Genomic DNA, 12,166 nt, shown 5'->3' on the forward strand with positions numbered 1-12,166 from the left:
GCTTGGAGAACTATAAGGAATGCATAAGGGGTTGCTTTTTAAATGGGTTTGACTCCTAAAGAAATTGTACCTCTTCTTCTCTTGAAATGATTACTACAGACTGTCAGTTTAATATGTGTGTACTCTGACAGGAGAAAGAAAGAGTCAAGCAGCAGATGATGCTTGAGAAAGAGAAGAAGGCTGAGGTGAGTAACTGCAGATCTGTTTTTGTATGTAAAGTACATACCTCCGAATGGAGATCCTAACCTGTTGCTGTCACACCACATGTCTCACCAAAGCCCATTCTAAAATCCAGTATTTGTGCAGATCTGTAAATATTGTAAGAATAGTCAGGTGCACAATTAAATTGAATAAACTCCTAGTTTTCACTCATTTTTTTTAGTGAGTTCCAATCAGTATTGCTTGGAGAACTATAAGGAATGGGTAAAGGGCTGCTTTTTAAATGGGTTTGAGTGTAACAGAAATTGTGCTGATAGGGAGATAAATCAATCCAAGAAAGAATATTTATCTGTAAATGTAAACTAGGTCCTTCCAATATAAATTAGATGACGTATTTGACAGTACATAGTGTGAGTAGACTTGTACTTCTGAGCTGTTTTTGTATCGCGTTTGTATCATGCTCTATTGTTGGGCATCAGCTGGAGCAGCGTCTGTGAGCTCTTCACGTTTGGTGATGCTGATCTGTTGCGCTGTGAGATGCTGGTCAGAGCTGAATTGCTTGAAGCCAAACGTTGCTCATTTAACCCTTTATAGAGTGCTGTTTGAGATATTTCTCCCTTTTTTTTCTTGGACGTTACTGGCTTTCCAAAGTCCCTAAATATAAAGACAAACGCATATCATTTGGATACAATCAAATATTTAGGAAAGTGACCAACAACGCACATCTTTTAACACTTTTTCTCTATATTTCACACTAGAAGTCTGTAAAATGTTAAAGAATTTTGTTGCAACTGGAATTTTCACACATTTGCACAAGCAACACAAATATCTTAATGTTTAGCAAAGCTTTCTTTGAAATCAGCAACTTATCTGACTTATTGTTGTTAGTCTGAAATAAACTTAAAGGGATATCAAGTAACTAATATTGGCAATAACTTGGCTGATTACTGGTTAACTACTTGTCATGTATATAGCATATCAGTCAACCCATCTGACTCGATATCAAGTTTTTTTGATGATGTTGCACAGTGGAGATCTGCTTCACCTCATAGAGTAATGCTGAACTCTGCCTGCAGCTGAGCCAATGTATCTGCTCTAAGTACATCTTTTATTTTGCTGTAGGAGAAAGAGCTTCTGAAAAGAGAAAAAGAGGAAGCGAAGCAGCTAAACAAGGAGAAAGAATTGGAGCGCAAAAGGCTGGAACGTGAAATGGCAAAGGAGTTGGAAAAACCAAGGGAGGACTTGTGTCTGGCAGATCATAAGGTATTCACACGCTGTGGAGCTGTTGGCAGATGAACATATGAGTGCATGTATGTCACCACGGATCAAGCCCATTTGTGGAGTTTATGTGAGAGCAAAGACTGGATTTTCCATCAGTTGAAGGATTTTTTTTCCCCCTGTCCCATAGAAATGAACTGGTATGATTACTGTAGGAGCTATAAGCATGAATATTAGAACTACATTTCATAATTTCTTGGTTTAATCGTTTCACTCCCAAAACAGATGCTTAATATCATTGAAGCACCTGGAATTTATTGAAAATCATAATGTTTAGATTAGATACTTCTGACAGTCCTAAGGGGAAATGTTCATCCTCTCATTTTGAAAAATGATCGATTTGATGTTTTATTTAGTATCACTGTTTTGTCATTTTTGTGAAATAAAGTTTCTATCTTATGACCAGTAGAGCAATTTTTTTTATTTTGCTTTTCAATAATTAATAATGATGACAGTCACTTTGATTTTTTTTCCATGACATAAAGTAATAACATTACGTTTTTTTCCAGCCCCTTCCAGAGCTGTCCCGTATCCCCGGTCTGGTCTTGTCAGAAAGAACCTTCTCTGACTGCCTGACGGTGCTGGAGTTTCTCCATAGATTTGGAAAAGCCCTAGATTTGGGCTTAGAAAATTCAAAAACGCTCACCATGAATGACCTTCAGGAGGGCTTACTGAACATTGGGGAGAGCATGAGCGTGGTGCAGGACATGTTGGTTAACATGGTCTCTGCCGCTTTGCGCGATCCCGGGATGCCAGAAACTCACAAGGTGAGTGTCATTGTCATCGCTCATCTCCTGCATTTATACAGCTGTTTGACCACAAATTCTTGCCGAAACATAAATTGCACACTAATCCTCCTTGGACCCAGCAAATTGACTTGCATCCGCTTCATCATTTGAGCAACAGCAGTGCGTTTTACTGGAGTGCTGCACCACAAATAAACAGAAAAAAGAAACACTTTTTTGCCTCAAGTCCCAGGTGGACATGCACTATGCACAATGTCAACAAATTGAATATGATCCGACAATATTTGTAACTATGTGACGGTGGCTGTTTGTTCCCAGCAAACCAGTTAAGTCACATACTTTAGAATTATTCAGCTCGTTTGCACTGTAGGTCTAAATGAAGTCTCTTTAGCAGGTTTCAAAGCGCTTGAGACGTTTAAGATTTAACTCATCGTTTCAGTTCATTCCTCAAGGCCATTTGTCTCGCTGTGTTCTGAGGTGTGATCATGTCTTTATGTCAGTTTGCTAATCTTCTTCATAAGAGGCTGTTCAGACTGTTTGGCAGACACCAGGTAAACACTGACTAGGCTTCATAATAACCTTCACATCCAGGATTTGACGCATCCTGGGGGACAAATAAGCACGTAGCAGCAGGAGGAGATAATTGCGTGAGTGGTTCAAAAACAAAACAAAACAGACTATACATTTTTTTTTCTTCCTTTTCTTTTAGAGCAAGATCATCTTGGGGGAGCAAGTGACTGATGTGGAGATCGACCGAGACAACGTGTCTGAGATCCTGCAGTTATATATGGAGGCTCACGCTGAACAGAAGGCGGCTGCCAATAGTCTCATGACCAAACCTTTCCAGGCCCACACTCCATCAGAGAAGGCCTCTATGCTTGTTTTTCTGGTCAATGAGCTTTGCTGCAGTAAAGCTGTGATCAGGTATGAGCAACGTTTCCCTCTGAAACACACAGTGTTTGTTTGCTCCACGTTACAGTTAACGCAGCTTAGTTTTAAAAAAAATAAAATGTTAGAATTTTTTTTTTTTAAGAGAAATATGTATATGGTACATTGCAGTTTAAATCTGATTTTCAAAAAAGTCACAGAAATGCCAGTTTCAATATTGTCTGATGTTTTTCAGTGAAATCAACCAAAACATTGATTGCTTGATCAACCTGAGAAAGGATAAAAGGGCTGTCGAAGGCAAGATCCACAAGTAAGCATAAATGTGATGTCAGCTCAGTGTGTATGTATATTCGGAGTTATTCAATGACTAAACAGCATATGAACTTCTTTTTTCTTTCTCTTTTTCAAAGGCTGAGGATTATAAATGCCAAAAAGACAGAAGAGAAAGCCTGCGGTGTAGTAGCAGAGGACAGCGACACCATCACAAACAAGCGCAAAAGAACAAATGAGGATTCTGATGACGGTTACATCCAAGGAGATGGCCTGACGGAAGAATCAGCAGGAAAGAAAGCGCGTATATGTGTTGAGGAGGTCGGTGTTTTCTCGAGAAAGGAACTCGAGATGGCGCTTGAGAAAGAATACAACGTAAGTTGAACCCTTGCAGACCTTTTAATCTTAAGTTTAACTCTTTAAGCGATTCATACTTTACTGTCCTGTACTTTGTGTCACTTTAGCAAGGGAGTCAAATAAAAAAGAAGATGCTTGACTCGTCTCGCTCCCTGCGGTCGGCGATGATTGGCCGAGACCGATACAAGCGGCGCTACTGGGTCCTCTCACACAGTCCCAGCGTCTTCGTCGAAAGCTTTGAGGGTGATGAAGGTGCGAACTAGAACTAGAGACTCAGATTGTTTTCTTCTCCTGCCAATGTTCAACATGTAAAACAGTCAACTACAGTCAACGAGCAATCATTGTAAATTCATACGCCCGTAGACACAGTCAAAAACCAAATGTTTTTGCACAAGGCTGAAAAACTAGGCTTTTAAAAAGTGTCTAAAAAAAACAGGAATAGTAAAAGTATGAATACGTGCCGTAAAAAGGTATAAAATCACACATTTAAAACATTGTCTGTTTGAAGAGCTACTTTAATCCATCTGGAATTTTTTGGAAACCTTGTGGGACCCAGTGTTTTGAAGCTCATTAAATAGCACAATGTGCATTAAGAAGATTGAGTGAGGAAGCGATTATATGACACTTATTTAGAAAGCAGTAGCTTCAAATATCCCTCTGACTTTAAGGTTTTGACAAATTGTCGCAATTACGACATTCACAGGATTGGCTTTGAAAAACCGTCGTTTAAATGTTGTTTGATGCTTTTTAAACCGCTCAATGTTTCCAAACTGACATTATTTTCATGTTTTTCAGACTCTGAAGAGCTTGAGGAGGGGAAGCAAACAAAAGCTGCTGCTGAAACTTTGCCCTTCTCTGGAACTTCTCCATCACCCGTGCTGGATCATGGCTCCCAGCATGCGGAGGGTGTCAACGAGAGCAAGACACCAGTGCCCCCAACTTGTGCTTCGTGCGCTGATGTCGACATGGTTGAGACCGGGGGCTACTCTACACCCCAGCCTATCCCAGAAGGTAAGAATGACACACTACCACTGCACACAGATCACACATGCTGGACTCATGACGTCTGTTGCCATGACACCACGAGGAAACACACTGTGATCACAATCAAACAAATTCACCATATTGGTTTTCAGAAAGTGTACAATGGTACTTTGTTAATGGTTTGGCAGAGATGCTGCGAGGCTGGTGGACAGTGTCCGAGAATAAGGATCTGCAGAGCCTGGCCCGAGCCCTGCACAGCCGAGGCATCCGAGAGAAAGTCCTGCAGAAGCAGATACAAAAACATATGGAGGATGTGGCTCTTCTCTCTACGGACAGTGAAGCTGATTTCAAGGAGACAGCGGAGGACTGGCGTATGGAGGAGCAGCAGGTGTAGACTATACCTGTTGCATTTTGCAGCCTTTTGCATAAAAAAAATAACAAACTGACAGAATGACTTTGAGGCACTGTTACCTGTGTCTCTACTCAGGTCTCAGTGTTGCTTCACGTCTGCCACTCTTAAGAAAGCCGTAATAAAAATCTGTGCTTTCACATGTTTTGTTCAGTCTTCTTATTAAGTAGCTTGGATCACTAACAAATGTTGCCGTCTCATGGATAAAGCGGTGGTACACAACATTGCACTATAATGTGCATATCGTTGCGATGTCAGAAGCTGTCCCAAACAACCATGTTTTGGCCAGAAGATGGCAGCCTGCAAAGAGAGATGAGTCAGGGAGGAGTCTGGAGTGTGAAATACTGTATGATGGAGCTATGGGAAGTTGTCTTCTCCGAAAGGCTTTGATATGAAACTTCATGAATGCATCTTGGCCTTGAACCAAGTGTGCATTTGGTCCATGAGTCCAACATGTATGTGTTGAATAAAGTGCTGATGGTAATGCAGGCTGCAATAAAACTCAGTTCAATAGAAAGTGAGTTGGTGTGAAAAAACAACAAGGGTCATGCAGATGTGAAACATGACGGAATCAGCTGGAACAAAAACTGATTTCTTTCCTCCCCTCGGTGAGTGAACCTTTTGCAGTTTGGGCAGCCGTCCAACAAAACAATTAGTAAGTATGGGAATCCCAGCTCTGCTCTCATACACACCCCTCCCTCCCTCCTATCTCTATCTCCCGTCCTCGCTCCCCCTCTCTGCAGCTGGCCCCGGGAGAGGGGCGGCCAAGTTTATTTTCTCCACGGTGGTCCCTTTGGGGTGGCGGCGAGGCCCCTGCCACGCTGCCGCTGATGTATTAGGTGAGGGTCCTTAAAGAGATGTTGGGGGGAATCTTTTATTACCGCAGCACTCAATCTTCCTGTTTTCCGTTAAAGGATACCTCATCGTGTCCTGTGTGCCTGAACAAAGTCAGGTGACAAGTGTGTGAAATATGTCAGCAAAGCAAAAGTACAATTTGATTGCTGTTCAGACACGAAGATAACAGGAACACTTCAGTGGTAATGAGAAAAGTCCAACAAAGCTGCAGAAATTTCAATAACATTACTTTGTAAAACTAATATTTTTGGAGACGAGTGACGCCGCTGAAGCATCAATTCCATTGGAAACATTTAGATCATTTTCACTGGATAATGAAGCAACACGCTGCATTGTAATTTTGTTTCATTGAACTCCAGTGGGAAAATCAAAGGCTGTGCTCTGGTTAACCTTTAGGACTGCAGTCTGGTTCCCATGAATGATAATATAATTTACTTTACTTTGGAGAACTGAATTCCTGACACAGCAACACCAGAGATAATGGATGTAAAATGTAATAGCTGCAAAGTAACTGCTGTGGCATTCAGAAACTTTGTGCAGCAGCATGAAAGAAAACACAAAGGATGAAAGCTGCAGATCAAAATAATCTCAGAAATTACTGAGGCCCGTAGGAATTACTCTGGAACTGTGCAAAGAATTTCCCCCTGGAATTAATAAAGTCTATTCTATTCTATTCTATTCTATTCTATTCTATTCTATTCTATGTCAAATCAAAAACAGCAGTTTCCCAAAATGAATGATTGAGATAGATAGATAGATAGATAGATAGATAGATAGATAGATAGATAGATAGATAGATAGATAGATAGATAGATAGATAGATAGATAGATAGATAGATAGATAGATATCAATAACAATAAAAACATCACTATTTTTACTGTTCTTTCCTTATTTTTCCTTTCTTTCTTTCTTTTTATCGTAATGTTTTATTTATCAAACCAACTCACAAATCAGAGATCAGAAAAAGAGAGTGAGACAGAGAGAGAGAGAGAGAGAGAGAGAGAGAGAGAGAGAGAGAGAGAGAGAGAGAGAGAGAGAGAGAGAGAGAGAGAGAGAGAGAGAGGGAGGGGCCGTGTGTCAGACTGCATAAATAACTGTCTGTAGGATGTAAACACAGCGGTCACAACCCGAGCAAATTAAAACAACTTGGTCTGGGCGGGATTAAAGCTCCAGATTTCAGGTTTTTACCACTTCTAAAACACCCGCGGTGCCATTTGACCTCGGCCTGCGTCTATTTCCTCTCTGACCATCAGTCAGAGCATCTCAACAGTCAATCCACTAAAATCACATCTGACGCTAATCTCATAGTTTTATTGCAAAAAGAAAACAAAACACCAAAAAGCTGTCAGGTATAAATTAGAATCGCTTCAGACCCTCTTTGTGCGTTTATAACGCCATAAGGAATTAACGTGGCTTGTATAAACTCCAAGAATACGAGCACATTTGTAGGTTTCGGCTGAGCTTTGAATGTTTTATTTATGTATTGGCAACCTCAGGCACCGTTATCAGACCCAACCCTCGGACTTATCTGCTCTGTTGGCGCTCAGGTTCTGCTCTTCTGAAGGAGATAAGAAGGGGGAGAGGTTAAAGCAGTGGTCCACACAAGCAAAAGCAAACATATCCACAAGACACAAGGTGTATTACAAATATATTTATCAACATATGTAATCTGTACAACAATTTCAGACCGTGCGTAATTTCCATGCGCGAATCCGTCAATTAAAAAAGAAAAAACTGGAAAAAACTGGAAAAAAAAAAAAAGTATATAAAAAGAAGGTAAAATTACAAAATATCTTTGAACCAGCAAAGATAGCAAAAAAAAAAAAAAAAGTATTTAAATTAAATGTTCCACCTTTTTATTTACGGGAACGAAGGAGGAAGACAGGACGCACTCGCTCCGTTATTCCCACTCAAAGTCTTGCGTTTTTCAGTCAGCATGTTTCTCTTGGAAATGCATCGTTTCCTTTTCAAGAAGATAAAGAGATGCCAGTTGTATCAGGACGCCGTGGTCCCGCACAGCCTCGTGGTGCTCAGCATCTCCTTCAGGTCGGTCTCCGGTTTACCTGCGACCATGAAAGGCCACGTCTGCAGAGGAGAAGGATGCAAACATTAAAATGTGCATTCAAATGTCAGTACATGTGATGCATGTGATGCATTTTACAGCCTTTTTTTTTTATTGAGAGCAAATTAAATACACGTTATCTCAGTTTTGCAATTTCCTGACCAATAATTTCATAATAAATGTCTAACTGTAATAATAAGAATGATATTGATGATTATTTCCTGAAACATGACCATCTTGATAATTGCGAAACTATTCTGATACTTGATGGACCTAATAGTCACATTGACCCGCTGAAAAGGTGCTAGAAATCTCTTGGGGAAAAAGATTGCAAATACACAGGACGAGATCGAACCACATAAATGGGAAAACGGCCTCTTTCATTTGAGCTGCAAATAATCAGATTGTCATATAGTCAGTAAGTCAATAACCAGAACAGCTCACTTCCATGCACCTGCCTGACATCACTCACATTATAGAGGCTTTGAGTGAGGCCTCGAGAGGCGTTTACAGGCCACGCTGAAAGTCTAGTTAATTCAGCTAAAACAACCCTGACATCACAGCTGCAGGTTAATTTCCTTTATTATAAGAAATGGATATAACATTTAAAATCTATCCGCACATGTCTGTAACAACAAACTAAGTTTCTCACCAGGTTTACGGGGTGTATATATCCATTTTCGTATTTGTCGTTGGCCAGTATCTGCCGGAGGTGCGCAATGTAGCTGGATGCGAGGCGCAGCGTGTCCAGTTTGGAGAGCTTGGTGTCCGCCGGGACCCAGGGTAAGGAGGTCTTCAGCCGGGAGAAAGCTTTGGACAGGACGCGCATCCTGGCCCTCTCCCGAGCGTTCGCCGCGTTCCTCTGCACCTGCTTTCCGCCCTCCTGTGGCGCTACACCCTTGGGCGCAGTTTTGCGAGACGCACTTTTGCGCTTTTTGCCCGACGCCTCTCTGCGCTCCTCGTTTGCGCCCGCGCCCTCACAGTTGGAGGAACTCTCCTCCGTGCTCTCGTTGGAGTCTTTCCCGGAGGAGCCAAACTTCAGGATGCCATCCAGAAGCTCGTCGTCAACATCGCTGAGAGAGCCGGTGGACATGGTGAGCTGCCTTCCCCCCCTGGAGCGGCCTCAAAACATGGGAGCGCACTGGACTGGGCAGGGGACTGGATCAACATCAAGCTGTGCATGGACCGAGCAGAAAGCTCCAGAGTTTTTATCTCCATGACCGGGGAGGGCGTTACTTCGTGTTGGGAGGAGACTGATCCATCATGAAGGTTCCTCAAGGTTTCCACCAGGACCCCGAGGGAGTCCGAGGAGCCCCCTGCAGAATGCACCAAAGGAACGGAGCTTGATTGATTCATTGCATTCATTTGAGTTCATTGGATCCCATTTGCACCGCTTCCAGGATTGGCTTAATTTGGAGGACGATATTGTGAAAATTAATAAATAAATAAAACAGAATGCTCCACGCTTGCTCTGCGGCAGTGGAAACGTAAGGCCCGTGGGCCAAAAATTGCCCTCCAGAGGCTTCAATCCAGCCCTGTCAGCAAATGTTAAACATTTCAAACAAAACACAGATTTTTTTGGTTTTTTTTAGATAAATGCATTAACCACACAACACTGAAACCCGAGCTGAGATATTGGTGATGCCGCAAATGAAGGCTTGCAAACTGACGTTAACCTCTCAAAGCCATGCTGTCAGAGTGAGTTTGTAAAAAATGCATAATGCAATAAGTTTTTGGGACATTTCACTGCATTTTGCACAAGAGGATTTCATGAAAATTGGATTTATGTTGAGATCATAGCAATTTGTGGTAGTAATCATTAGGTTTTGTGAAAATATCTACATTAAAAGTGCTCAGACTTCTATCAACAAAGAAAAAAAACTTTAAAATTTCAATGGTGAGCCAGAAATAATGCACCAATCTACCATAAATTATGCAGAATCAGGTTTTGATTTTGCATTAATGGGACACAAAGAAATTCTTTTTTTAATTGACTATTCTTGGGAAAAAGTGACCATACAATTTTAATTTGGTTGTAATAGGGAAAACAAATATTGTTTTGGGTGAATGTAATCTTTAAGAGGTTGCAATTACACTAGAAGGAAATTCAAAAAAACATTGTGAAACTTACTAAACAATACATCAACCTTTTTGATACCTACAGAAGTCCAACAAGATGGTATGAGTGTCAGAACGTTTTTTGCTCACAGTGTCAACATAACTTTCAGCACATAGTGGTAGTTAACAGAATAAAGTGCAGGGTGGGGGTGGGGGGGGGGGGGGTCACTTCTCAAATGGCAAACTGGCGCCTTGGTCCCCTCTGATGTAACAGATACCCGGCACCCACAATCCCCTGTTTGGCCTTCCACATCATTCCACACCGATGCTCCAAGCACCGGTCCACTCAGGGCCAAGTCCAAACAACCAACGTCTCCAGAGAACCTCAGTGGAAAGAAATGTGGTGTCCCCCCAGGAGGACGTTGATTATTCTTCTGCTTCTTGTTCACTTCCTCTTTGTATCAAAAGTGGATTGTGAGATTGAAAAGTTTTCGGGTGGACACACACACACACGCACACACACACATACACACACACACACACACACACACACACACACACACCGTGTCTTTGCCTGCACAGCTGAAGTGTGCGAGGATAAGAGGTGTGTCTCCAGAGAGCCGACCTTTAGCCTTTCTCCTTCCGGTGTCATAGTGCATACAAACACACATTATCCAATTCATCAGAAAGGCTACAATTATAATTGAGGTGCATCATTTCAAGTAGAAAAGTAAAGAGTCATGGCTAACTTTAATGAGCTGCATTGGAATGAACGATGCCTATTGGGAAGGAAACCGATAAGGACTGATAATGGAAGGGAAAGAATAAGATGAATGCAACGCCACATAAAGAATAGGAGAAGGGGAATAAATAGGTGAGTAAATGGAGGAAGAGACAAGAGAAGACTGCAATGGCTTAATCTTCTGGGTGGGCTGAAATTCAAGGCACTTAGTGGAAAAGTAATAATAGAGCCTGTTAGATTGATGATCACCTCTGAGATACATGCATCCAGAGAAACAGAGAGAATAAGGGAGAGGGAGAGAGAGGGGAACTAAAATAGCGCAAGAAAAATACTCACACGGGGCTTTTGCTCTCCCTGTGCGTCAATAAAACCCAGATCCTGATGTAATACAATCAAAGCTTTCATTTTGTACAAGGAATGGCTTTAATTCTCTCAGAGAAGCTGCAAGTCTGCACATACTCACACGGCAACTTCAAGCCTCTGTGTGTCTGAGTTTCCTCTGACAGCCCTTTACGTGGAAGATAAAACGACAAAGTGTTTAGGGAACCTTCTCGTTTCCACACCAAGCCGTGACGTGAAGCAACAGGTGGAGAGGGCGAATGAAAAACGTGGGGAAAGACAAAAGAGGACATCCTGGCAGTTCTGGAGGGACACGGTGCTAATTAGCCGGTTTGGGGCCAAAGGTTAGGCTGGCTGTGTGATGTCACCACGAAGGGACGGGATCCAGATGTTGTTCACTGGGCCACCGAAGGGGACACCTGATGCCAGGGATCATTCTATCTCACACATGCACATGCAGAGGAGCAGGGCACTTTAAAAGTGCTCAGTCGATCTGTCATTTGAAATCACGTGCATTTTTACAATTCTTAATGAATAAAACTGGGTTAATGAGGAATTTTCAGAGCATATTTGCCTTTTGCCAACGTAAAAAGATGACACGTGCACTCAGAATATATTAATTAGCAATTCAATTCAATTTTATATGTATAGCACCAAATACAAGGCGGTGATTTTATGGCACTTTTTACAGAGAGCATGAGCGGTGGTGGAAATGAAAAGCTTCTTTATGCCGGGAGGAAACCTTCAGAAACAGGCGGAGAGGTGGAGGCGTTGATGTGTTCTGGTTTAGGGGTTAAACAACATCATTATAGCTGTCTATGTCAATAAAAACTTTTCATATTTCTTTCAGCAGAACCTTTACATTCACACCAAGTTATCAGTACTCTTATCTGCAGTACTAATTTTGACTTTTGTAAGACTTTTATTGAAGCTCTAAATTTGCTCAAGCCCAATTCTTTCCCCACTTTGGGAGTATTTATGAAAAGCCATTTCGGGACAACAGACGAGCGAGGAAAAA

General features: G+C 41.7%; 1 protein-coding gene across 2 annotated transcripts; it reads right to left on the minus strand.

The window, feature by feature from the left end:
* Positions 1-7,400: 7,400 nt before the first annotated feature.
* On the minus strand, positions 7,401-9,191 carry tcf21 (transcription factor 21). Of its 2 annotated transcripts, XR_013936417.1 has the most exons (3): positions 8,662-9,191; positions 7,800-8,032; positions 7,402-7,691 (listed from the first exon to the last, which is right to left on the minus strand). XR_013936417.1 is itself a non-coding variant. In XM_080490254.1 (2 exons), exons 1-2 carry the CDS (start codon positions 9,100-9,102, stop codon positions 7,943-7,945), a joined length of 531 nt encoding a protein of 176 aa, XP_080346380.1. In that variant the 5' UTR covers positions 9,103-9,191; the 3' UTR covers positions 7,401-7,942. The 2 variants fall into 2 exon arrangements, 1 of the variants encoding a protein (XP_080346380.1); XM_080490254.1 differs by having other exon boundaries at positions 7,401-8,032.
* Positions 9,192-12,166: the final 2,975 nt, after the last annotated feature.

Source organism: Lipophrys pholis, assembly GCF_963383615.2.
Source record: "Lipophrys pholis genome assembly, chromosome: 21".
In the NCBI taxonomy this organism is placed as follows: domain Eukaryota; kingdom Metazoa; phylum Chordata; class Actinopteri; order Blenniiformes; family Blenniidae; genus Lipophrys; species Lipophrys pholis.